This window comes from Sphaerodactylus townsendi, linkage group LG03 (genome assembly GCF_021028975.2).
Source record: "Sphaerodactylus townsendi isolate TG3544 linkage group LG03, MPM_Stown_v2.3, whole genome shotgun sequence".
Taxonomy (NCBI): Eukaryota; Metazoa; Chordata; class Lepidosauria; order Squamata; family Sphaerodactylidae; genus Sphaerodactylus; species Sphaerodactylus townsendi.
The window spans coordinates 176,241,863-176,268,475 of NC_059427.1; the positions used below are offsets into that span (position 1 = coordinate 176,241,863).

The window sequence follows — 26,613 nt, forward strand, 5'->3', positions numbered from 1 at the left end:
AATGTGATGGTGACTTTGAAACGTGTAAAAAATCATTGCTTGGTCACAGTGGGGGAGAGTGGCTGCCCATGGGGGGGCGCCAATCTCCAGTTTGCCTAGATACGCCACTGGGCATAGCTAAAAGGGGCAGGGGGTGCGCGTTGCACCGGGCACGCGCCTGGAGGGGGGCATCAAACGCAGGTTTTTCCCAGGGCTCCAGTTTGCCTAGTTACGCCACTGAAAACAGCTCAGGATGGCCAGGGATTACTTTGTGGTGGGGAGGGGGGGGGGATGCTTTCCACCTGATCAAAGTCATTTTAAAAAAAATCCCTTTTCATCTCTTCCAGGGCTGGGTCTGCAAACTAAAAACAATCTGGGGCCAGGCTTGGTCCCCAGCCAGTGGCTGCCGCGGCTCCGTGCCCGAATCACCAGGAGTCTGTGGACTCACAGGCAGCTCCTCTCATCATCTCTCTCTCTCTCTCTCTCTCTCTCTCTGCCTTTGCAGCCGCTCCAACCTGAACGCCAAGACGCACGACAACTTGAAGCTGAACTGCGAGGCCCCGGACTTCAGCGCCGCCATCATCTGCATCCCCACCCCTCCGGCCAACACCCCGGACGAGAGCCGGCCCCCCTCGCCCGGAGGCCCCGCCGGCGGGGGCCCGCTGCGCAACTCCCGCCTCTCCACCCCCTACCTCCTCCACGAGACTGTCAAGATCTCCTCCTTGTAAGGGGAGACCGGCGTGGGGGGAGGTCCCGACCTCGAGGCGCTGGGTCTGGGCCCCTCTGCAGAAGTCTCCCACCCCACCCATCTGCCACAAACAGGAAGAGACCAAGTTGGGAGGGGGTCACCGTTCTTTTTTTATAGAAGCAGTGAGACCAGTTGGGGGAGCCAGTGCACACAGCGGGGTCTGATGCCCACCCAGTGCACCCCCCACAATCAAAAGCCATATGGGAGGTGGGTCCCAGATGCTATGCAACTGCAGAGAGACGGCACAATGCAGGGAAAATGAGATCCCAACAGGTGGACCTCCACCATATCCTGCAGGCCGTTTCACTGTCCCTTCAGAAGGGAACAGGAGATAGAGTTTGGGGGTGAGTTGTGTAGCCCCCTCTGATAACGAATGGGGCTTTTAAAGCAGCAGGGCTGGAGAGCGAGGACGCCCGGGGGTCTGTATGCCATTAGGGGAGGGAAGGGGAATCCAGAGATGCAGCTGCGGGACTCTTGGTTAGTCTGGCAAGAATGGGTTGCAGGACGCAGCTTGCAGAAGGAAAATGGAGGATCCAGAATGGAGGCGCTTGCTCGGGTTCCAGCCTTGGTTGCCACGTGGAAGCGCTGCTGCAGGAGGAAGGGGAGGTCTGGGTTTTATTCCTTCTGAGGCAGCCTCAGGAAATCAGAAGCTCTGAAAGGGAATGGGAAAATAAATAGAATCCACGGGGCTTCCAACCATTTCTTCCGCCTTCTGCCTCTGGTGATTGAACCGAGACATTGCTGGGATAGATGGAGTCCATTATCCTCTCTCTCTCTCTCTCTCTCTCTCTCTCTCTCTCTCTCTCCTCTCTCTTTGCCTTTCTTTTCATCCTCCAATGACTGTTCTGTCTCTTGGAAACTGTACTTACAAAAAAATTGCACCAAAATGCTACATCTCATGGGAATCTCGTGCATCACTCCCTCCCTCCCTCCCTGCACCTGCCCACCCCCCACACCACGTAGTAGCGTCAAGACTGCATGTGTAATGAACCTCCAAGAGTGGGAGTCCGAGGCACCGGCTACAAGGCATCACACGCATGTGTAGCTTACACCACTCCTTTCCCCGGCTGAAGAGAACGCTGCAAGGAATCGAACCAGGCCTGCAGCGCAGCAGGACGGCGTGCAGTCCTCCTCCAGACATTGTTTAGGATATTATAAGCGGAGACTGTGGAGACGAACCTGGCCACCTTTCATTGTCAACGGAGAAGGAACTGAGCGTTGTGAAAAGCAGAGAAAGAACTCGAGGGGGGGAGAGGGGAAGATGGATACCGTTCTAGGTATCGGGGCGAGTCACCCATCCCCTAGCATGCGTCAGATTGGCTAGCTCTCCGCATCCCAAAACAAACAAAGAAAAAGGTTCTCTCATCAGGAGTAGCCTCTTGTTTTGACCTTTTGTCCCCTGTTTGTGGTGGTTGTCTTCTTTTTACTGGCTTTCTGGGGGTTTCTCTTTTTGACTATGGTGGGCTGGTTAAGAGCACGTTGCCAGGCTGTCGAAGCGGTGGCAGTGCCAGCGGGTCAAAGTGGGACCTCTCATGCGTGGGAACAAATGGTCTTCATTCAGTGGACAAAGAGGAGAGGTCCAGCGGGTGCCTTCGCTGGATGCCGTCACAGAGCATACAGGGTCCCCCCCCCCCCCAGTTGTTGCTTCTTTCAACCCTTGAGTAAAGCGTTAGTTCCACATGCCGGACAGTTGAAGGAATAACCAGCGAGTCACACCAGTGTGCTTTAGGTCTCATTCCGTAACTCTAATGCGTTTTGAACGAAGGCACAGAGGCCACCAGGCAATTCACCAACGGCTCCAGACTGAGGCAGGGTCGGCATCGACTCAAGGAGCCACAAACATATTAAGATGCAGAAGGGATGCCGGAGCTGGAAGGAGATTCCTTTAGCTGCAGCAAAGACCCAAATTGTGTCTTTTTATACTGCAAGAAATGGGGACATCACAATATTCTAGGCATCCCTCTAAAATGGACCCTATCTTCAGACTTCCACTAGGATTCAACCATACGCATGCTTACCTGGAAGTAAGCCTCACTGAACACATTAGAAGTTACTGAGAGGCAGGGGTGTAACAAGGCAAACTGGAGCCCTGGGCAAAACCTGAGTTGGATGCCCCCCCCCCCCATGGGCGGCCACCCCACCACGACCAAAAAATTTTTTTGCACCAGGACATTGGTGCCTGCAGGGGGTGCATTTTTAGACATATTGCCATCAAAATTTCAGTGTATCATTAGGAGACTGTCCTTATGCGATCCCCCAAGTTTGGTGCAATTTGGTTCAGGGGAGCCAAAGTTATGGACCCTCAAAGGTGTAGTCCCCATCTCCTATTAGCTCCCATTGGAAACAATGGGGGATGGCGGCACCCCCTTTGAGAGTCCATAACTTTGGACTCCCTGAACCAAACCTCACCAAACTTGGAGGGTAGCATAAGGACAGATCCCTGATGATACGCTGAAATTTTGGTGCCTCTAGCCTAAAAACTACGCCCCCTGCAGGCCAAAAATGGAAAACCACTAAAAATACCCAAAAACGAACCCTGCATTTTTGGTGCCCCCCACAAGGTGATGCCCTGGGCAGCTGCCCACCTTGCCCAATGGGCATTACGCCCCTGCTGAGAGGTCCGCTGCAGAGGATGCAGCTGATAACTAAGCCCAGTTTGGATTTTGATCCCAGAATTAGGAAAATGTTCACTCCGAGCAGGTTCCTCTGGCTGGCTGTTCACTCTGGCTGGCTGCACCCTCCTGGACCTTCCTGGAGCGTGTCCCTAAACTCCGAGGGCCTAAGCTTAACCGTATCAGGAAGTCGTTTGCTGCCGTTCCCTCACTTGTAAGCGACACCAGGCAGAGCTTTGAAGCCAAACGTGACTGCAGCCGGCCCACATGGTTAGGTATTCAGTTATTGCACCAGTGGTGCAGCTGGGTAATTTTAGGCACTTGGCTTCACTGGGGTCAGTCTGTGTGTTTTAATCAACACCCGGAGCTCTAAGAACTACGGTTCCCAGAATGCACCGGGGAGGGAGAGGAGGGGTGGAAATGAAGATGGGGGATTTGTCTAGAACAGTGGTGGCGAACCTTTGGCACTCCAGATGTTATGGACTACAATTCCCATCAGCCCCAGCCAGCATAGCCAATTGGCCATGCTGGCAGGGGCTGATGGGAATTGTAGTCCATAACATCTGGAGTGCCAAAGGTTCGCCACCATGGGTCTAGAAATTACCCCGCTCTGCAGCCTGCACTGGGGGAAAGGGCCTTGCTGAGCCTGGATGTCTGGGGTCTTGGCCTCCTGCCTGGACGTCCAGCCCTAATGACAACACTGCATAGTGCTATAGCAGTAATTCACAACTGGATTGTCCTGCATGGAAAAGACAGCCTGGTTACTGATGACTGCTATAGCGCAAGGACTGTGGAATAGCCACCCACACGTAGGTGTAGCCAACAACTATTTCCATGCAACAGAAGAGAAATATGACCTTATTCTGCCCTCCCCCAAAACACAGTAGAACACCAAGGCCATTTACCAAAGGTAAAGCTTCCTCAATGCCCACGGAGACCTGCCAGAAACTGCCGTTTTCATCAACCTACAAGCAATAGTCCATGGGGTTCTTGTACGCAAAAGCAGGCCTCCTTCCACTAGTGCAGGGGTCTGCAACCCGTGGCTCCGGAGCTGCATGCGGCTCTTTCAGCCTTATACGGTGGCTCCACATGGCCTGGAGGTTGGAGGGTAGCGTGGGTGTGTCCCTCCAGCCCTCCAGAGTAGCCCTGGAAGGAAAGGTGAGTGGAGGAACCGAACCTAGGCGGCTCCGTGTGTGAGGGCGCCGCTTTTCGCATCCCCTCCACTCACCTCTCCTTCCAGCACTGCTCTGGAGGGACACGTCCATGCTGCCCTCCGACCCCTGGAGGTTGGAGGGTAGCGTGGGCGTGTCCCTCCAGAGCAGCCACCATTCCCCTCTGCCATCCCCGCAGCTTCCATTCCCCTTTGCCCCAGGGAGCAGGCGGCTGCCTGGTCCAACGGGCAGATGGGGTTTCCCTGCCCGGTGCCGCTGCCTCCCGTAGTGCGAGAGGTGGCGGCACCGGGCAGGTTGTGGCTGCCATCCCCCCTCTACCCCACAGAGCAGGCAGCTGCCTGTTCTGTCGGGCAGAAGGGGTTTCCCTGCCTGGTGCCTCCGCCTCTCAGAGCTGGAAGGAAAGGTGAGTGGAAAGGCCAAACCGGAGGCGGCTCTGTGCAGAGCCACCTCTCCGACTCGGTAGATCTTTGGGGCTGTGGAAAACGGGTCCAAATGGCTCTTTGAGTGATAAAGGTTGCCGACCCCTGCACTAGTTGGACCCAAATAGGCCCTTTTATGGGGTCATTCCTCCCCCTTGGGTACTGCCGATCGGGTTCTTAGCGTGTAAGGAAGCGGGCTTTCTTCATGACCATTCAGGACGATGGCTGCACTCTTCATGCCCTTCTCATTGGACATCCTGTTTGGGGCAGGCTGGTCTTGGCTCCCTTCACCGGCCTCCAAATGTCTCACCTTAGTATGGATGGCATTGGGCCTTCAGCCTCTAGCAGCGAAGGATGTTGCCAGCAGAGGCATCCCAGGGAACAGATTTTGAGTGCTGCCAAGAATGAGCACAGATGTCACCTCAGATGGCTTGCCCCTGTACATAAATGCTCATCAATAAACATTTACGAGGGGTGTAAGATCTAAACACAGAAGAAGAAGCAGATGAAGAAGACGAGTTGGCTTGTACACCCTGCTTGAGTCTCCCAGGGGCTTGTAAATTCCTTTCCCTTCCTCTCCCCACAACAGACACCTTGTGAGGCAGGTGGGGCTGAGAGAGTTCTGAGAGAACCGTGAATGGCCCAAAGTCACCCAGCAGGCCTCTGGTGGAGGAATGGGCAAGCAAACCCAGTTCACCAAATTAGAGTCCGCTGCTCTTAATCACAAAGCCACACTAGTTCCATGACTAGAAAACAGCCTTGTATGTAGCTGCCTGCGATATTCTGTGCCTCTCCCCAGATTAAATGGTACATGAAAAGAAAATCCAAAGGCTTCTTCAAAACACAGCTGGCACAGCTCTTGGAGCGCAACGGGGGACAGGTCTGACTCCCTTCCTCATAGGCATAATCCAATGGGAAGTTTCACACTGAAATGCTCAATAACAGCGCCTGGAGTTGGACGGGGGTGTGTGTGTAGGGGGGGCGTGTTCCTTAGAAAAAGAGGGATTGACAGATCTAAAAAATTATAACTGGTGTAGAGAAGGGGCATAGAAAGAACCCTGTTGCCCCTATAATGTTTACACTTGAGATTTTCTATTTTTTTAACGAACCCTGAAGGGTAGAGGACTTCTTGTCTCTAAAAGTGAGATGGCAGAGAGGGGCATGATTTTTTAAAAAAATTGTGAAGATGTGTAGCTTAAAGAGTGGCTGCTATCAGCTGCTGTGGCAGAGAATTCTACAGGTTGATTTTGTGATGTGTGGACCATGACTTCATTTCGCCGGTCCTGGGATGATTAGAATTTTTAATAATTTAGAGCACAACGCAAGAAAACCATTACTTCCGACAATGCAAAATTAACGTACCGAATGCTTTTCCACAACGCGTGACAGCGACGTGAGAGAGTGACACGGACGCGTGAAGGTGCTTGTGATCTTCCCCACAGTGTCCAGTTGACTTTTGTGGAAAACGGGATCTAGACAGATCCTGGTCTGATCCGCCAGGCAAAATTGTGCTTTCTTGCAGCTCCTGTACATTTGAATCATATTTGTGCAACAGAACTTTGTGGTGGATTGGGTTGCCTCATGTTCATGGGAGGGTGGGGGGGGATTTTCAGCTGCCAAACTATTTTTGGCTGATGTCAGTGAATCATCTTCCTAAATTATGCAGGAAATGTGGATTTCCCCGTTTACTGCTTTGGATAGCTTATCTCTTTCCTTTTTTCCCCTTGCTCTGTATGTACCAAAAGAAGTCCACTCAAGGTATTCTTCGCACCTCTGCTTCAAGCAAGGTACGCCTCTATTGACCCTGTGCCATCGACAGCTGGTTCCAAACCAAGTGGCCATCGACAGCTGGTTCCAAACCAAGCTTGGACCCAGCTGGCCGGGCTACAGACATCCCACAGTGGGAAGTTAGCCCCTTGCAGGCAGCTGATGGCTGGGCGTGAGCTGAGCATCAGCGCACACCTCCTCTCTTAAGCACGGGTGACTGGACTAGAGTGGGGTCCCTGGTCGATTCAGCACAGCACAAATATACTGGGTCAACGAAGGAAAATAGCCCGGTTTGGGCACGAACTTTGCATGGCTCCCGATCCTGAAGCGGGATTAGCCCGCAATATTTTTACAAATGCACGAAAATGGGGATCTTTCTCACAAATCCCGGGCTAAAACCACTTCTGTGGGAACCTCACAGGCACCCAACCGGTTTATTTTTCGCCCCGGCTGCCTGTTTCCCCGCCTCCCGTGATGTCGGTTTTGTTCATGCTGAGCCGCTGACCGGAGTGGCAGCACGCCCTTTCCAAAACGCTCCCCAAGTTTCTGTCCCTGACAGTGGCCAGCTGCCATCTCACCCAAGTGGGGTCACAACAGTGGCCCTGTCTCCTTTTCTTTACGTGTGCTGAGCACTCAGATTGCACAGCTAGGTAGATGCACACCTTTGGGCAAATGTTATTTGGTATATCGGGGGAGGGGGAGTGTGGTTTTTTTGCACACCTTTGAATGTGGATGGGGCATAGTGCTCTGCCCAGTATTAGTCAAAAGTGTTTATTTTGTATAGTGCAACGTGCTTGCAGTGTTGCTCAGGCTGCTTTCCAAATCTAGAGAAAAGCGGGGTGTGGGTGGGGGAGGTTCCTGCTTGGATTTCCCATGGCTGCCGGCAAATCAAAAGGCAGGATGGAAACAATCATTCAAGCCACCCCGCAACAGAAATAGCCAATCAGAATGCAGCACACTGGGCATGGTCACACATGGGGTGTCATGTTTGAATTGTAAAAACAAAAAAACCTGGGCTCGTGCGAAAGAAGTCGGTATATTTCCTCCCAGCCTTAATTTGATTCATTCACAGAAATGGGCACCCATGCGAAGGGAGAGACCGGGGTAAAATAGACTTTAAAATATTTTAAAATACCAAATGTAACCTGCGATTATTATACTGTGCAGAATCGAGCCCTCTTGACAACCAAGTGGTTGTCATTTGTCTCCTAATTTGGGGAAGTTTAAGAGATGAGATGACATTCGTATAAATTAGAGGACACGATGAGCTGCACCGAAGAATTTGTTCGGCGCTCAACTCTTTGGCTCATCGGAACAGGGAACCCCCGAAACGGTCCCTCGACTCCTTCCCTGGTGCCCACAAAATGTGGGGCTCCGATTGGCTGTGCAAATTAAAATAGTTTCTGTGGGAGTTGCCATCCGCGTTGGCTTCATTCTCTCACGGGCCCCTTTTCAGCGTATATGTCAGTCGTCTCTCTTCTCCCCTCTGCACTTTGGCTTCCGGGGCGTTTGTGGCTCTGCTTCCCGTGGCAGCCATTTCATAGTTGCGCCCGTCACCCTGGCGGATTCCACATGGGCCAAAAATAGTGGTGTGAAGACAGTGTGAAAACGGTGTAAAATGGTTTAAAACGGTGTAAAAGGGTTTACGCCGTTTTCACACCACTGTTTTTGGCCCATGCAGAATCCGCCCCGTGTGAGAGTTCCCAAGGTGCCCATCGGCTCAAAAAGATTGGGGACCAGCTCCTGCTCAAGGACATAAGTAAAGACTGCCGGATCAGAGCAGTGGTCTATCTAGTTCAACATAACTGCTCCACACAGCAGCTGACCCGTTGCTATGGCAGGTCAAACCAAGAGGGCAGAGAGGCCAAGGATTCCCTGACACCAGCTTTCAGAGTTTAACGTCTCTGAATGTGGAGACACCCTTCAGTCACTACGGCTGCTAGCCGTTGGTGGACATTTCCTTCGTGAATCTGTCTAGCCTCCTTCCACAGGTAACTATGTTCGTGGCCATTGCCCTGTCCACTGGTAGCGATTGCCCCAGTAATTTCTGATGAGGTAATCAAAATACACTCTGCCTATTTTTGTTGTTGGTTTGTAACTCTTGCGGCTCACCTGTGGCAGCCACTACCTCCAGATGATCAGGCAGGAAAGATTTTCTGGGCCCTTGACCAGCAAAGATCACTATGGGAGGGCTTACAATGATGTGGGGGTCCTTGCTCAAGGGATCCACAATCCAACATTTCACTTGAAAACTGAATCAACACAAAATGAATATGAGGCCGTTTGTTATCCCGTTCTTGTTTAAGGTTTCCTGTCGACTTTCTCAGTGAGACACCAAGGCCCTCCCTTGGCAGAACAGTGTTGCCAAGCGATGGGTGTGTAGAGTTGCCAGGTCTGGGTTGGATCATACCAGGAGATTTGGGGGAGGGAGGGGTTTGGGGACCCAGCAAGGTACAATGCCAGAGAGCCCACCTTCCGAAGTAGCCGTTTTCTACAGGGGAATCGATCCCTGTCGTCTGGAGACCAATTATAATTCCAGGCGATCTCTGGAGGTTGGCAACCATGAAATATCTCAGCCTGAGCCTCAACAGTCTCATTTTTTGCAAAGCCCGGCCTGGCCTCCCCCTGCAACTCCTTTTCTTTTGCTCCACCAGGAACAACTGAATACAGTTTAAAAGAAGATAGGATTGCCTCTTCTCTGTTTGTCCTCTTGCAAAACGGGGGTGGGGGGGCACAGCCTTTTCCACTGCCTCCCCTCCGCTCACCCGGTGGCATTGATTGCCCACAGTCCACTTGGACAAACTATGAAGACTGGGAGAGCTGGGACCTTCCTCGGGCATTTCCCAGGGAGATGATGGGGGAGGAAAGGAGACACAATGAGAACACACACACACACCCCGGCCCCGCGTTTCCAGCTCTGGGTTGGGAAAGACCTGGAGATGTTGAGAGTGGAGCCTGGAGAGGGAAGGGAGAACATCCCAGCAGGACAGAATGCCACAGTGTCCATCCTCCAAAGCAGCCGTTTTCTCCAGAGAAACTGGTCTTGGTTGTCTGGAGATCCACTGGATTAGTGGAAGATCTCCACGTGCCTCCCTGCCCCAGGTTGGGAAAGCAGTTGTAAAGGGGGTGGAATCGCTGTTTGTAGCATTCTTCCAAGCATGTTCTTGCTCGAGACTGGTGGCCGCACTAAGAACTGTGCCCACGCTTTGCTAAGCAAGCCCAAGTCCTCTTGCCTCAGAGAACACAAAGGGTCTGGAATCCCATACAGAAGACCTGATTTCTTGTAGGTGTGTTAAAAATAACTCTCCCACATCTGGCCAAGCAGTAAAGCCTTGCACAGATGGTGTGATTCTATGCTGCAAGTAGAAGGTGTTGTATATTCCATATATATCTATATTCCATATATTCCATATATATATAGAAGGTGTTGTATATTCCATATATGCATTCCATATATATATATATGCAACCCAATCCAGGAAAAAAATGTGACATTCTGTAGAATGTACAAATCAAGCTAGGGTTAAGGTTTGGGTGCCCACGCTTTGCTAAGCAAGCCTGAACCAAGAAGAAGAAGAAGAAGAGTTTGGATTTATACCCCCCCCTTTCTCTCCTGTAGGAGACTCAAAGGGGCTGACAATCTCCTTGCCCTTCCCCCCTCACAACAAACACCCTGTGAGGTGGGTGGGGCTGAGAGAGCTCCGAGAAGCTGTGACTAGCCCAAGGTGTACAGCCCAAGGTGTACAGCTGGGAGTGTACAGGCTAATCTGAATTCCCCAGATAAGCCTCCACAACTCAAACGGCAGAGCTGGGAATCAAACCCGGTTCCTCCAGATCAGAGTGCACCTGCTCTTAGCCACTGCTCTTAGCCACTACGCCACTGCTGCTCCTGAACTCTGGTCTAAAGAGAGGGGAGGTGCAGCTGGAAGCCCAGCCCCCTGATTTTTATTCTGTGCATCAACATGTCTTGTGGTACCTAGGTCAAGTCACTTCAACTCAGGTTCCTGTTTGCATACAAACAGAGAGAATAAGGCAGACCTGGGGGGGCGAGGACAGATGTGAGTGAAGAATGTCTGTGTGTGAATGAAGAAACTAGAAAAACAGACCATGGATGTCAGGGGACTGGAGGGATTGCGGGGAGGAAGTGCTGCAGAGGGGCGGCTGCTTCAACAAGAAGGATGCTGCTGTAGTTTTGTGCCAATAAACTTAGATGAGAGCTCAAACACACGTCTATTTTCCCCCGGGGTTGTTGATGTGTGGCGGGATTCTGAGATGGGAGCCCCTGCAAGGATCAACTATGTTTGTTAAAATTACTTGCTACTGCTAATAATTATAACTGCCTAAAGGAGGGGCTCAGGATGACACCCAGCTCCCATCTGAGGCTAAAGTTGATCCCCAGGTCTTTGTCTGGGATGAGGCTGAAGCTGGTTCCAAGTTCCTTGCTCTCCATCCTGCAAATGGCCAACAAACGTCAGCTTTGCTGGTCTGATTAAATAAAACTACTCCGAGGACCCAGAGTCTGGGTGGGAAAGTAGTTAAGAGCACCAGGTTCTAATCTACAGAACTGGGTTACTGACTTTTATGGTAAGGTGTATGTCTTTTTAGTTAATTTCTGGTCATCTTTCAGGAATGTTTTTTTTCAAATTTATGTTGTATTATTTGGAACCCCCCACTTAGTTTATCTTTTTTTAAACTTTCCAATAATTATGTGTAACTGAACCATTGGCATGGTTTTCCCTGTACAGTAATTGCAGATCTCTCCTTCAAACTTATTCCTTTATTGTCTACTTTTAATAGATCTTTATAGGTAAGCCGTAAATTATGTTCCAAAAATTCTCCTATTTGAATAGATTCGATTCTCAACATCCATTGAGGTACTTTGTTATTTTTTAAAAAAAACCTTTTATATTTTAGCCATACTTTGACTAAAGTTTTTCTTATTAAGTGGGAGTTAAAATTATTAAAATTTTTTCCCTAAAGGCCAAAAGAAGTCATGCCTTCCTTTATACAAGTTGTAGCCTTCTAATGTTAATTTCATTTTGAAATTCTATCCATTCTTTCAACCATGATAAGGCACAAGCCTCATAATATAACTGAAGGTCTGGAAGCTTTATTTCGTTTCTGAATCATATATAAATATTTAATTCTACTTCTTTTCTCCTTCCAAATGAATTTTATGATTATTGATTTCAAATTCAGAAATATTTTTCTTGATAAGATTATTGGTAAGTTCTGAAAGTAAAACATAAATCTTGGACGTACATTATTTTTGATCATTATCCCAGAGAATGATAAATTCAGGTTTTTCCGTATTTCTAAATCTCTTTTTATGTCCTGCCATAATTTACAGTCATTGTCTTCAAATAGATTGTTGTTTTTATTTCTCAGAACGATCCCTAAATACTTAACCTTATTTGTTACAACAAATCCTGATCTTTCCTTAAACTCGTGGGTCTCTTTCTTGGACATATTCATTAGTAAAGCTTTGGTCTTTTCTGCATTAATTTTGAATCCAGAATATTGTCCAGATTCTTTTATAATAGAATTCACTCTCAATATATTATCATTATGGGTTACTGATTCTTGACTCCTCCACATGAAACCTGCTGGGTGACCTTGGGCCAGTCCCAGTTCTCTCAGGACTCTCTCTGCCCACCCAGAGGTCAACAGTGGAAAATCACCTCTTGCCTTGAAAACTTTACAAGATCATCATAAATCAGCTGTGACTTGATGGCAAAATCACACACATACACACCCACAGGATGCAAAGGAACCAAGGCCAGAAACTGCTAAGAAATCACTATTGTCTTGTGATTACATAGACAGCCAGTGTGGTGTAGTGAATAAGAGCGGCTGACTCTTATCTGGAGAACTGGATTTGATTCCCCACTCCTGTTACCGCTGCTGCTCAGGTAACAATAAGTGATTTCAGCTCAGCAACGTAATGAGGCGCAGGAAGCCAATGATCTTCAAAGCAAAAGGATTTTATTCAGAGATGGTGGTCACAGCTCAGGCAGGAGAATTGCACTTTTGCAACCAAGTGCAAGGACTTTTATTCCCAAACTTCAAAGGGGCAAAGGGAGAGGTAGAAAGGGGAGGTGAGGGGGCAAGTCCCTCACCAAACACCAATAAGAAAAAAACAATACAAAAGCAAGATACAATTACAACTTTGAATGGGATCACGAAATCCCGCTGTCAAATGTAGTCCCGCGAGATCTCGCAATGGTGCTGAAAGGAAAGCCGATAAGGTCCATTCAGGAAATCCAGGTGGGCTCTCGCTACCACACCTATCTTTCTTTATCAGATGGCTGTTTCCTTCAATGATAACGCCTCTGAGGCTCCCGCTCCCTCATCACTTGCAACAAAGAAAAAATTCAGAAACTGATGTCCAATGCTGGTCCCTGCACATCTCCCAACGGCTGGGGACCTCTGGGTGCTGCCAACGATTTGATTTGCAAGTCCGAAAAGGGGTCTTTAATGTCTTTGCTACTTCTGGGAGTCGGCTGGAGTGTTGGTACCCTAAGCTGCATTCCAGAGTCCAACTTCCTTGTCCTTAATATCCAGCCTCTCTGCCTGAGGAGCTACCCGTTTTTTGCTAACAGACACAAATTTCAAAAATAACATTTCTAAACTTAAACATTAGGGAAACCTTAAGGGATAAACACATATACTTATAGGCAAGACTCTCCTAAATTAAAAATAACAAAACCTTAAACTAACTAGGGAACCTAGTCAAACTAAGATCCTAAGCAGCGGGCAAATCATAAATTCAACTCTAAAGGGACTTTTATTACATCCTAGAAGGGCATAAAGAATAGGGAAACCATACAACATTGGCATAATCACATGTTCACTACCTTTGCAAGCCTTATGTAGGCTTCTGAGCCACACAAGTCTCCGCGTCCGGGCATGGAGCCAGTATAGTCACGTAACTTGACTCAGGAAAATATTCTGTTTATTTTCCTGGGCGGTAACACTCCTCCACATGAGTAGTGGACTCTTAACTGGTGAACTGTATTTGTTTCCCCACTCCTTCATTTGGAGCCCACTTGGGTGACCATGGGCCTCACAAGGTTTCTGCTGTGGGGAGAGGAAGGGAAAGGAGTTTGTAAACCACCTTGAGGCTCCATACAGGAGAGAAAGGTGGAGTATAAATCTGAACTCTTCTTCTACCTACCTACAACTAAATTTGATTGCAATGAGACAAGTGATATTTATGAATCTGGCACTGAGGGCATTTACTTATTTAGGACAATTTTGGACAACCTCAATTTTGGTCAACCTCAATTTTCGAGGTAACTTACAGCAATAATGCAATAAAATCAGTATTTTTTTAGATTAATAAGCAATACCTAAGGTTCCATAACTCTAATCAATAATAATAACAACAACTAATAACAGCAGCAATGAAAAATAAAACCATTCAAAATTATCATCAAAAAAAGATGAGCGGTAGATGGAATTGGCAGAAAGCAATTAAGAGGGAGAATGAATGAAGCTGGTAAAATACTAATTATCTCCAAAAGTATGGGACAATAAAACTGGTCACCTAAGTGTTAGGGTCTGTTACTTCAGTCATCAAACGAGACTCAAGAAGGTTTCAAGAGCTTTGTGGGAACCCTGTCAGCCAAGGGCTCAGAAAGCTAAAATTAAAGTTTAAAAACCCCAGTCCTCATCTCAGTATCCCAATTATTTATGTATTCGAAAGCTGAGCCACTAGAGTTGATTCCAAGCAAAAATAAAATCCTTTCCCTATCTCTAAACTTATCTAACCCTAACTCTTCTAAAATACAAGAGAAGGGATGATGTGCACTCAGGAAAACACTGTATACACTAGACACATGCCTGTGCAAATAGTCTGATCGCTTGAGCCAAAATTCACTCTGGGAAAGGCAAGTGAAGGTAAGAGAGAACCTCTCCCTCATCATCTCTCACAACTGTCTAGTGCAGGGGTAGGGAACCTTTAACACTCAAAGAGCCATTTGGACCCGTTTTCCATGGGAAAAGAAAACACTTGGAGCCGCAAATAATTTTTGACATTTAAAATAAAGATAACACTATATATATATAGGGGAGGTTTTTTTACCTTTTACTGTGCTCCCATTTCTGAAGAGAAGCTTGCATGGATCGCCAGCCCACCTGCTGCCTGCAGGAGGCGAGGCATTTAGTCAGGGCGGTTCTGATTCTGCCGTCGGCCAGAAAAAACACTCCAGTCTCCCACCCAACAGGGCGGGCTGAGGGAAGCCAGCGGCGCCCAGCCGACCGTGGGCAGTTGGTGCGCCCGCCCTGCTGCCTGCAGGGCGGGCAAGGATGGGGTCGGCGGCTTGGCTCGTGGAGCCACAGTGCAAGGGCAGAAGAGCCGCATGCGGCTCTCGAGCCGCAGGTTCCCTACCCCTGGTCTAGTGGAAATGCAGGATCGGGTGCAAGCTCCAGGTTGGGAAATTCCTGGAGATTTTAAAGTGGAGCTTTAGTTTAGTTTATAAAATCTGATACCCCACCCTTTCCTGGCCATAGCTGGGTCTCAGGAAGACTTACAATCCATTAAATACATAAAATTCATCATAAAATATATTTATAACCATAACAATATTTATGCCATTAAAACACTGAAAGACTAGTTTAAGCCAACAGAACTCTGGCTTGTTCAGCATTATTCCTGAAACTTTATGGAATAAGTACTTTGAAATTTGGTGACTTTTACCCCCTTTGTGTGTGTTTTTGGTGCTGGAAAGATTTGAAGTATAACATTTTAATTCATACACACAGAGAGAGAGAGAGAGATTTTAAAGGAGAGTTTGGAGAGGAGAGGCACCTCAGTGGGCTACAATGCCAAAGAGTCTACCCTCCAAAGCAGCTATTTTCTCCAGACAGATCTATGTCATTTGGATATCAGCTGAAATTCTGGGACAGCCAGCTATTTAGAATCCAAACACACAACACTCACTTTTAAGAGAACTTTAAAAGCTACAAAAAAATTTAAGTGTTAGTTTTTCTTGGAAAGTATGCCTGCTGTCAGATGTGTCATGTGCTTGAGGAAGGGAGTGATGACTCTCAAAACTTACACCCCAGATGTTTTTAAGTCTCTGGATTCACATGCATTTTAAAGTGCACCCCCCCAATACTGTTAAAAATTATCTCAAGCAATTAAAAACAAAAAACACGTGATCTGTAAATTGACGTACGAGCGAGCTAATTTGCAAGCGGCGCTTTAAACAGGATGCAAAAGCTGGAAATTAGCAGTGTCGCGCATGCGCACCAGACAGTTTCCCACTGTGCGAGGTTTAAGCCCGACGACGAAACCCAGCCCGGCTCTCCGACCTTGTTTCCCAACCTGTTCGCTCCCACGCCTGGGAAGGCTCTCCGCCAATCCGAGAAGACCGGCCCCTTCCGCGGCCAATCATGAAGCAGAGCCGCATCTCCGAACGAATGAAAGCCCGCAAACTACTTTATACAACCTATCGGAGCGAGTCACACGGCAAATGTTCCCGCCTCCTCTCACTCTTCCTTTTTTGCCCTCTTCTTTTTTGCCCTCTTCCGTAGTACGGTATCGGGGAGGGGGCCCATCGAAAGGAGGCGGGGCCTGACTTGATTGGCAGCGTGGACCTCAGCCACTCGGAACACACTTCCGTCCCGGCTCGGCCAAGGAGCTCGAGGTCACATGGTCCCGAGCCAACCGAGAACGGGTCGGTTGCTACGGCCCGCCTTGATCCTGTTGCTAAGAAGGGTGGAAACGGAAGCCGAGCTCGCCGGGGTCAGAGGCCGGCTGTGTTGATGTTGACACTAGGCCGGGCCCCGCTGACGGGCCGCCGCTACCAGAAGACACCCGCCCTCGACAGGCCTCCCAGGGGAGAAGGAAGGAAGGAAGGAAAAGGGACTCCCTCAGGACGGCTGTCTCTCTCAGGCGCCTCCCCGGATGGCAGGCTTTCTTCACCGGTTCTTCCGCCTCCCCGCTGAGCTGTGGGGGTGAACGCCAGACGTCGTGATCGATCCCGTCGTCCGGGCATTTTGGGGCTTCCTTACCCTTTTCTGAAGGAGCGGCCCCTCCGCCGCCGCCCCATCGTCCTTCCTTCGCTTAGCCTTCTTCATCCGGGTACTCGGGCTGGTGCCTTAGCCTCCTTCATCCGGGCCACTGGCGTGTCCCTGAGCCCTCTCCATCCGGGCATCTGCTTGCTCTTTCGCCTTCTCGTACTGACCAGTTGTGAGCCCCACATCCGGGTCCTTTTCCCCATCCCTCGTCCGGATTACCTGTCAGCCCTTGCCCTCGCCATCCGGGTACTCGGTTGGTGCCTTAGCCTCCTTCATCCGGGTACTCGAGTTGGTGCCTTAGCCTCCTTCATCCGGGCACTTGGCGTCTCCCTGAGCCCTCTCCATCCGGGCATCTGCTTGCTCTCTCACCCCGCTGACCTGCCGTTAGCCCTTACATCCGGGTCCCTTCCCAACTGTCCCCCACCCCGGGGTTACCTGTCAGCCCTTGCCCTCTCCATCCGGGCATTCGCTTGGCGTCTGCCGGAGCCCTCTCCATCCGGGCATCTATCTGCTTGCTCTCTGGCCTTCTCCCGCTGACCTGTCGCCGGCCGTGACATCCGGGTACCTGCCCGGCCGCCCCCCTGCGGGCTCCCTGTCAGCCCGTGCCCTCTCCATCCGGGTCCTCCTCGCCCCTCCGCAGGGCCCGGCGCGCCCCTCCAGCCTCCGGTCATGACCATCCTGCCCAAGAAGAAGCCCTGCCCGGCGGCGGGGGATGGCGACCGAGACCAGCCGGGCTCCCGCGGGGGAGTGGCGGGCGGCCCCGGGGGCGCGGGCGGCGTGGGCGGCCCGGACTCCCGAGGCTGCCCGGGCGCCGACTCCCACCCGCGAGGCCCCGGCGGCGGCCCCGGCGGAGGGGTGGGCCCGGGGGACGCGCACTCTGGCCGCGGCGGCGCCCGCCCCCGCGCCTCACCGCCGCCCCCGCCGCCCCGCTGGGGGCTCCCCTCCGCCGGCTCCCCTCCGCCGCCCAACCCCGCCGTCGGAGCCGGCGGCGACGGGCCGGGCCTGGGCCTGCTGGACCCCGCCGCGGTGGGCGAGGCGCGCGGCGGAGTGGGCGGCGGCTGCTGCTCCGGCCCGGGCCACAGTAAGCGGCGGCGGCGGGGGGGCCCCGGCGGAGGAGGAGGCGGCGGAGGTGGAGGCGGCGGCGGCCTGGGGCTCGGCGGCGCAGCCGGGCCTGGCGGAGCGGGAGGCAACAGCCCCGAGCAAGACGAGGCCGGCGCCGGCTACAACAGCGAGGACGAGTACGAGACGGCGGCGGCCCGCATCGAGAGCATGGACCCGGCCACCGTGGAGCAGGTAAGCAAGAGGGGGACGACGGCACACTTCCACACGTGCCCGGCCAGCCCGGGTTTGCCCTCGGCCGGCCTGCGGGAGGGGCCTGGCCTGGTCATTTGTGCCTCTCAGAGTTCACGGGGGACCTGCTGTCTCCGTCCTCCGTCCGCAAGGCAGGCAGGCCGTGCTCAAGGGAAGGGGCTGTGTGGCTGCAGCCTGGTCTTTTCGCCTGCAACGGTGGCTGGCATCTTTGGAGGTGTGTCGCAGTAAACACATTTCACCGTGAGACAGTAACGAAGATGCCAGCCGTAGATGCGAGTGGAACATGAGGAGCAAAAACCATCCAGGCCACTCAGCCCCACAGCCCGGAAAGACCACGGCAGTTGGATGATTTCAGCCGTGGAAGCCTTTGACCATGCACTGAACTAGGAATTCATTCTAAGGAGGTTTCTTGGCGATGGCTTGGTCTGTATGCAGAGATCGCAGATCATCTCCAAGGGGCAGGTCAGTACCTCAAAGGCTCCTACACTGGAATGACTTGGGTCTTCTTGACAAAATAATATTTATTTGTATTCCACCCTCTCCCTGCCAAATCAGCGCTCAGTGGCTTACAAACAGAATCAAGCAAATCAGTATTCTGGTACCCTCTAAAAGGAAACACTGGGCATACATACAAAGCTGCTAAATCATATGTCTCCTACTGAAGGAAAATAGAAGTCCACCTCAGATGCTTGGTTCTTGCATCGATTGCAGGTGAGGAGGGTATCTGTGTTTTCATCAAAAGGGTGTTTCTCTGTGATTGAAAGAGGGAAGGCCTCCTCTGCTGGTGATTGCTTAGATCTTCTAGTGTTTTGAGAAATGGGGGCAGTGCCACAACCAGGAGAGAGGAAACAGGCTTGAACTTCCAAGCTGGGGGAGTGCAGCGTCAGTGGTCTTTATTTTGAAACAAGTTCTCCTTACTGGTAGAATACGAAGGTTTCTTTGAGGACAAAAGAGGATGAGGAGCTCTGTGGAGGAAATAAACGTAGTCCCTTATGCAAGCACCAGGTCATTGGGGTGACATCATATCACTACTAGGCATGCTGGGTTGGACGCGGGGGGGGGGGGGTTTGCTATTGCCTTCCCCAATCAGATGCACTTTACCCTCAGTAAGCTGAGAGGGGTAGTGGGAGTACTTAATTGCAAGACCATGATGGAAACCATCCTCTTGAAGATAGTAGATAGCAATTTCCAAGGAACTATTTCCAAGGAACTATTTCCAAGGAACAGATGCATCGTGGGATGCTAGGTGAAAAGAAAGAATGTTTTTAATGACAGGGGCATTGTCTAGCACAGTGGTTCTCAACCTTCCTAATGTCACGACCCTTTAATATAGTTCCTCATGTTCCTCCCCATAAAATGATTTGTGTCTCAATTCCTAAGACCATCGAAAATATGTGTTTTCCAGTGGTCTTAGGCAACCCCTGTGAAAGGGTCATTCGACCCCCAAAGGGGTTGTGACCCACAGGTTGAGAACCGCTGGTCTAGCAGAAGGGCACTTCCCCTGGCCACTGAACAGCCTTTTGTCTTGTGCTGATGACATTTGGAAGTCATCTGCAGGGATGAAAGAGGGTGATCCCCTCAGCTTTATTCCACCCACCCACCCAGAACTCCAGTACCACTTTTTGGTAGTGGGAATAAAGCTGCTGTCTTCAGAAGGATGGATAGTTTCATCATTTAGGGTAACCTTACACCATTAAGAAAGCAGATTCATTAGCAAGAGGATAACAAGGTGGAATAGATGTGGGCAGAGACAACTTTTGAAGAGGATAAATGATTATCAAAATAAAAGGGAGGAGTTCTCAGTAGTGCTTTCATGCTTGCTTAAGTGGTGCTCTTTTCTTTGCAAAGAACTGTAGTGTTGCTCTGGGGTGGGTGGGGAGGGTCTGCCCTTAATCTTAATATGACACTGACATCTCTAAATCAGGTGCCAGTCTTGCTACTGAAGTTCCTTTATCTGGAGATGCTGGGGAACGAACTAGGAACTTGATGCCAGGAAAGAATGTGCTCCTCCAGGGGTGGAGTGAAGGGAAAATGTGCCTGGGGCGCACGCGCACCCTGCGCCCCTGCCACAGCAGCACCCTGCCCTGCCCCTGAACCCACCTCCATTAGACTTTGGGACCATTCCCAACTAGAAAGCAACTTGGGATTGTCCAGATGGAAAGATTCCGCAAGCCATCTCTGTACTCTGGGCTATTTATTATGGTTTCAATCTGAGCCATTTTTAGAAAATAATAGAGCTTTCTTATTTATTTGTAGGTGCTGGCTAGCCCCATCCCATTCAGCTGCTTAGGACAGAAAAGATTTTCAGGCAAAACTCCATATTTTAAAATATGTTCTGAAGATAGAAACAGATATTTCTGTATATTATCAGCCTTTCAAAGAGTAGGAAGGAGAGACAAAATTTTAAAATGAATCACAGGGAAGTAAAGCGTAGGGGAATCTTTGTTAGTCCTACTAAGCTGAATTGCTTTTGGAAGCTGGTTAGACGCTTACTACTGCGATGGCTTGGGAGCAGTAGTTTTTAAACGTTCTGCCTTCTAGTTACACTTTTCATATTGCCTTTTCTGCAGAGATAAATTCCTACCAACGACTCTGTAACAGAGCCCCCTTTGCATTGTAAGGAAGTACTGGACCTTTTCTAAGGTATACGCTCAGTAAAAGGAGAATTACTTTATTCTTTTGAAGTGTTTAAACATACTTTCTGCACCGTCAGTTCAACCTTGAAGTAAGATCGAACGTGGCAGATGAGGGCAGCCACAGTTGAAGTAACTGGCACCATCGCCCTAGACAATTTTTTGGAAGCGATGTGAAATCCAGATGTCAGAGGACTGAAACAGAATCCTTGATGGCTTGGAATTTAGCTGAAAGTTCTGCCAGATGCAGCAGTAGCAAAACTGAAAAACTATTTTCCACGGCTTGGGTGGGGGGAGGCAAGACAGCTGTTTTAAATAGTATCTCTTGGTTTTGCTTGAACTGAGGGAGAAAAGGTCTCAAACCTAAGAACTGAACAACAGAGAAAACCTTTTAAGAAAACTATACAAAGAAGCAGAGTAAATGTTTCTGTGTGTTTTAAATGTTTCTGTTTCTGTTTCTCCCCCCCCCCCCGAAAAGAGTAACATATATTTAGTTTGAGGCATCCATCCATACAGCAACATTGCTCAAATTACATATTCAACAAGCCTCTCCCTCACTGCTGGCTAGTTCTGGCTGCCACGTTTCCATAGGATGCACGTGCGTGGGGGTGTCAGCAGCCACGGTCACTGTTCCAGAAATGTAGAATGGGAGCATGACTGTGTGGCTCAGGACATGGCTGCATGTGGTCAACCCCTGGCTACCAAAAGGCAAGTTTGGGGTGGCTTTCTGTGTGTGTTTGTGCTTGTTTTGCAGTGGGCCATGTGAGTTGCCTCAGACAGAAGGCATTGTGTCTGAGGGGGGTTAGGGGAAAATAGAGGCTTTTTAGGGTATAGGAAAGCTCTGGTAGGTGTATTTGATACATGGTGATTGTTTCATGAATGCAGACCATTGCTTATGTCTCTGGAAAAGGCTTTGACCACAGGGTTCTGGATTTAGTCATTACATCACTTTGCATTCTTGCTAACTTAGCAGTGGTGTCCAAATGCTGCTGCCAGGTGTCACGGGTCTGTCTTGTGAAAAGATGCTTCGGAGAAGTGGTCTCAGGGGACCAGCCTGTACAGCATTCTTCAAGTGATGCAATGCAGCCTCCATTGCTTGTGATGTTTCCTGTTTCTACACACTATTCACAGGTTTGTTTCTGGGTAGCTGTGAAAGGTCAAACCTGTTCCATATCGGCAAGCATTCCATTGGCTTTTATACAAGCGGGCCATTATCAGTTCAGTACCTGTAACTTTCACTGTGCTTTCATTATGAACAACTAGAATGTCGGATCTCCATGAATTTGGGTAACTCTTTTCCCCTGTCCGGTAGACAAGGTGAGAAAACCACTGCAAGGCTAACAGATGTCTCTAAAGAAGCCTCTTGGGCAAAATGTGTGGAGAATTTTAATTCAGTAATATGTTTTTACCTGATTTTACACCATCAGCCTTGGCCTTAAACAGCTCGATAAACATTAAGTGGAACTTATTCTGTACCTACATGTGGGTAAGCACTCTTCCTCGGGCTATAATAATAAGATGGAATGCAGAATACCTCACGGCCCTCAGAGATTTGAGTTGTGTCCCCTACTTTAAGTAACATTACATTCAAGCATTTAGCATTCTGTACATTGGAAAAAACCCAGGCTTAACCAGGACTCTGAAAGGTAAAGCAGGTCCGAGAGCCATTTCTGGAGGTCCAGCTGTATCCAAAAGTGAAACTGCTGCATTTGAGACCAGGTGCAACATCTGAATTGTTCTGAAATGCCTCCTCATCTGGAGTGCACCTCTCCACCCGCAGGGCTTACGGCGTATTTTGTAACAATTGATGTACACTTAACACACTTTGCCGTTTTCACAAAAAAGGTAAAGTGTGAGAAACTGCTGAAACATATGTTGTCACCCAGGCGCCACATTCTTATGGTGAATGATACCTTATAGAAGTCGAGTTTTGCGAAGGAGGGGGCTTGTGTCTTGTCTCAAGGTAGTGAGCCCACAGTGCACTGAATGGTCCTTGGGTGGGGATGGAGCTTGTCTCTGAAGCATTGCCTGCCAGATGCTTGGCACCAAACGGATCTGTCTGGGCTGCAGCTGTAGCCTTGCCCGTGAGGGGGTGACAAGTTAAAAATAAATGGGGCTAGCAGAACTTGCATTAGACTTCCTAGTGGTGAGTCCTGCAAATGGGGGTTCCCACTGTGGCACTGGTTAAGCTACTACTTAGCTACGGGGTGCGGTTGTGGGCAGTTGCTGTCAGGAGGGGGAGATGTGGTTGATGGAGAGACTTGCAAGTTTTAAGGGCTGGTCAGTGTAATAAAAGAAATTAAAACGGCTTCTTGTTTGGGGCATTCAGTTGTCGAACTGTTCTGTAAGTTGAATCTGTATGGATTTCTTACTTCCCGCTGCAGCCCAAAATGCCCCCTGAAATGTTCTTCTCAAGAGGTGGGGTGCCCCCTTAACAGCATTTCAGAAAGGGGAGAAGTGAGACAGTCCCACTGTGCAGACAGAAATTATTTCATCTGTGGAAATGCTGCTGTAGATCGAACCCTGCATGTTTTCTGCGTGGAAAACATTTCTTTGTGAAAGATGGTACCAACTGGCATGCGGTTGATTATCCTGCATAAAGACTGTGCTTGCCGGCCAGCTGCTCCTTTCGGTCCTGTGTACCTGTGAGCCTTCCGGGATAAGATGTTTTTGCGTGATTTCTGCATCACACTATGGATTATCGAATCTTCTCTTCTATAAATCACTTCCTTATGAGCAAATGTCATAGCATAAATGGCTTTTCTCTTTCTTTTTATGACAGTTGGGCTCTGTCAAGCTTTCGAGGCCAGGAGAGTCCAGTGACAGGAATTCCTGCTTGAATTGCATGCGTTAGGATACTCTTTGTCCTTGAAGATGCTGTAGGAATGGTCAGGAGCATCGAACAGAGAAGATATTTGAGCTTGTTTTTGGCAAGGCGGCAGTAAAACCAACGTAGAGAGCTGAACTGGTGTTTGGCAAGCAGTGAGCTTGCTTCTGCTCAGGAATCCCTTCATGCTTCCCACAGTAGAAGTTCCACGTAATGTCTGACCTGGATAGTCCAGACTAGCCTGATCTCATCAGATCTCAGAAACTAAGCAGGACGACCTGCCAGGGAAAGCAAGGTTATGATGATGCAGAGGCCACCACCAAACATTTCTTTCCTTCCCTGAAAGCCCTGTGGGGTTGCTGTAAGTCAGCTGTGACTTGATGGCATACGCACAGGTAGGAAGCTCGCTTCTCCTTGGGAGTCCTTTCACATGGGAAGGACAGTTGTCCTGAAACACACTAGACAGACATGCCAAGAACTGTAGCTAGACATCAGCTTGAGTTGTTTGCCTAGGGGGGTTGAAGTTGATGGGGTTGTTATGCTGGCTTATTAGTGTACTGGGGCGTTCTGCCATGTGGTTTGTCAGAGGAAGTTAACAATTAAAATACACTTGAGTGAGGCACAGGAACCAGTTGCCATTGTGGAGGTCAGGCACCCACTTGCAAATAACGCCCCCAGTATAAAATATGATCCTGCATCCTTGATTGTGAACCTGCTGCCAAAGGATGGGAGACAGGGCAAAAGTGGGTACCGAGAGGCTGAATTTTGCTAGAAGAACAACGAAGATGATCTAGGTAAGGGATGGTGAAGGTGGACTGGTGGTTGAAGAGACAGGAAGGGGAGGCTGTTGGTCCTGGAAAAGGATTGCAGCAAAAATGGAAGAATCATTTTTGATTTCCTTTCAGAGGACTCCGGGCTCTCTATGGCTTCCCATCATCTTCTTTCTGTTAGTGCGAGAAGAGCTTTGCATCTGTTTCCTGCACCTGGCGGAAGTCTGGAGCAGCTGTTGCCTGATTCCATGACTCTTGTATTGAGAAGTAGATATTACTCTCCCGATAGTTATATGAGCAGATGCCATTCTGAAGGTCAGAGCCGAGTCTAAAAGTTTGTCTGATTCTGTTTACCAAATCCAAGGTTTATGGCTCCCATGTTTTGTGAAAATGCTTTGTATACAGGAAGTGCTGCTTGTACTACTAACTCTGTTGTGCTTTCTTGGCTTCCTTGTGTTGTCAAGTCACTCGAGCATATTTCAAGCAAACATGGGCAGTGTCAGCCCTCTTTACCGGAGCTCAGATAATTCTGCTGTCCAGACCTGTTCATGTTTCTTCAGGTCTGGAACTGTTGTGGGTGGCTTTTCGGGATCAGAGTCTTTTCAGCCACAGCACTAAGGAGACTCTCCTGGCTATTCCTTTGTGGTTTTAGGTGGCGGACAACAGCAGTTCTGTTCCGGAAGATTACTGTTAATTTGATCCTTCCAGCAAGTGCCCCATTCGTTCTTTCCTTGTGTGAGGTTTTCCCTCACCCTGCTTTGCTCCTTGCTGGGTTGTTGTTTTTTAATGACATGATGCTTGTTATATATGTGTCTAGGATCAAAAAACAGAACAGAGATATTTTAAAGAAATGCCCTGTTGTATGCTGCTGCTACGTGTTTCCAGCAGAACGCCTCTTAAGTCTCTGGGAAATACCCGGCTCATTTCTGGAAGGTCCCAAGGAGATAAGCTGGGAGTTGAGGGAGTTTGCAGCTGTCGGCCTCCGCGACCGTTTTGCTCATTTCAGTCCTGCCCAGCCAAGGGGGTGTCCTGTGTCTAATATGGAATATTGCTTCCAACACAGTTCTAAGAAGCCCGTGGCTAACACCCTTGGTATTTGGGGGGAAGGGTAAGGGAACACATAATTTGATGCAGCCTGTTGAGCCACAACTTCCGGTCAGCCCGCCATGTGAGTAGCAAAATTGTTATGTATGATCAGTGCAGTTGTTGTGAAACAGTTTGTTCGAGCTCTGATTGCTTCCATAGTCTGCATAAACATGGTTAGAAAAATACTAAATGGGGCTTCTGCTGTAAGGTGGTGCGACATCATCCACCATCATTTTTAGCAATTTCCCATAGCTTCAGTAGCTCCCAGATACATCCCCCTTCATTTCTGCATCCTGAAATATGACATGGGCTGCATCAGAAGGGGATGTCTTGGGAAGGAAGGTTCACTAACTTACAGTGAAGGTGCTGGCAGCACCATGTTCCCTCTTATTATATAAGCAGATAAACTAGCGTAGCATGAAAGCTTGGATAGTCACCTAAGAGTGTCTTCAGAGGACTTCTTTGGATGCAAAGATCCACTGTTTCTATTGGATGTGGATATTCCTCAAACTCACACCAGACAGCTCTTTCAATTACGCAGTAGTTTCCAGATCTGTCTGATCCGAGGAAGACCTGGGCGTAGATTACTTCCACTCCAAGCGTCAACATTTTGGATTCTTACCGAGTAGCTGGTTCTCACGGACTCAGAGTCCGCTTTAGCTGTTCGGCCTGATGTCGTGTTGGCAGCAGGTCCACTTTGTCTTTTGGCAGACTGGCATTTAATACAAATCTGTGTACAGAAGTATAAAAATGTTGGTACTGGGCAGGAAATGATAGGAATTGCCCATGGACAGAACTGGAAGCTGCCAGGAGAGGGCAGTACAGCCATTCCAAGCAGAGACCTGTCAGCCTGTGTTGTATTCTGTGCGGTTTTTGCCAGGCTCTGAGTTTATCTAATAGACTTTGGAAAGTGATCTGTGACGGGCCTTGAGAGATGCAGCAGGCCCCTGAGTCAGCTCCTGCTTCAGCTCTGGTAGAATTGCAGGATTGGGGGCGGGGGGTGCATGCTGGTTTCCTGGTGCTGACAGTGACCCCGCAGGGTTGGGCTTGTTCTGGTATCATTCTGCCAGATCAGCCAGCCTTCTGCAGTTCCAAGCAAAACTAGTGCACAGTAGAACAAAATTCATGTCCAGGAGCACTTTAAAGACCAACAAAAATGACTTGCTTTTGAATCGTGGAACCTGATATTCTAAAAAAAATTGTTATCCTTTAACTGGACTCTTAATTTTGTTCTTCTGCTACGGGTTAACACAGCTGCCATCT

At 49.3% G+C, this 26,613-nt stretch overlaps 2 protein-coding genes across 3 annotated transcripts in view; both read left to right on the forward strand.

Annotated features, from left to right (window-relative positions):
• Positions 1–2,120, forward strand: part of KCND1 (potassium voltage-gated channel subfamily D member 1) — an 89,434-nt gene extending 87,314 nt beyond the window's left edge. Inside the window, exon 7 of the mRNA XM_048491875.1 lies at positions 485–2,120. Within this exon, the coding sequence (XP_048347832.1) occupies positions 485–707 (223 nt within the window). The 3' untranslated portion in view covers positions 708–2,120. The remainder of the gene's footprint in view (positions 1–484) is intronic.
• Positions 2,121–16,242: 14,122 nt separating this feature from the next.
• OTUD5 (OTU deubiquitinase 5) overlaps positions 16,243–26,613 on the forward strand; it is a 55,083-nt gene continuing 44,712 nt past the window's right edge. The window contains exon 1 of one of the 2 annotated variants that reach the window (XM_048490482.1): positions 16,243–18,016. In XM_048490482.1, coding sequence (XP_048346439.1) covers positions 17,393–18,016 — 624 coding nt within the window. In that variant the 5' untranslated portion in view covers positions 16,243–17,392. The remainder of the gene's footprint in view (positions 18,017–26,613) is intronic. The other variant, XM_048490481.1, reaches the window with a different exon arrangement.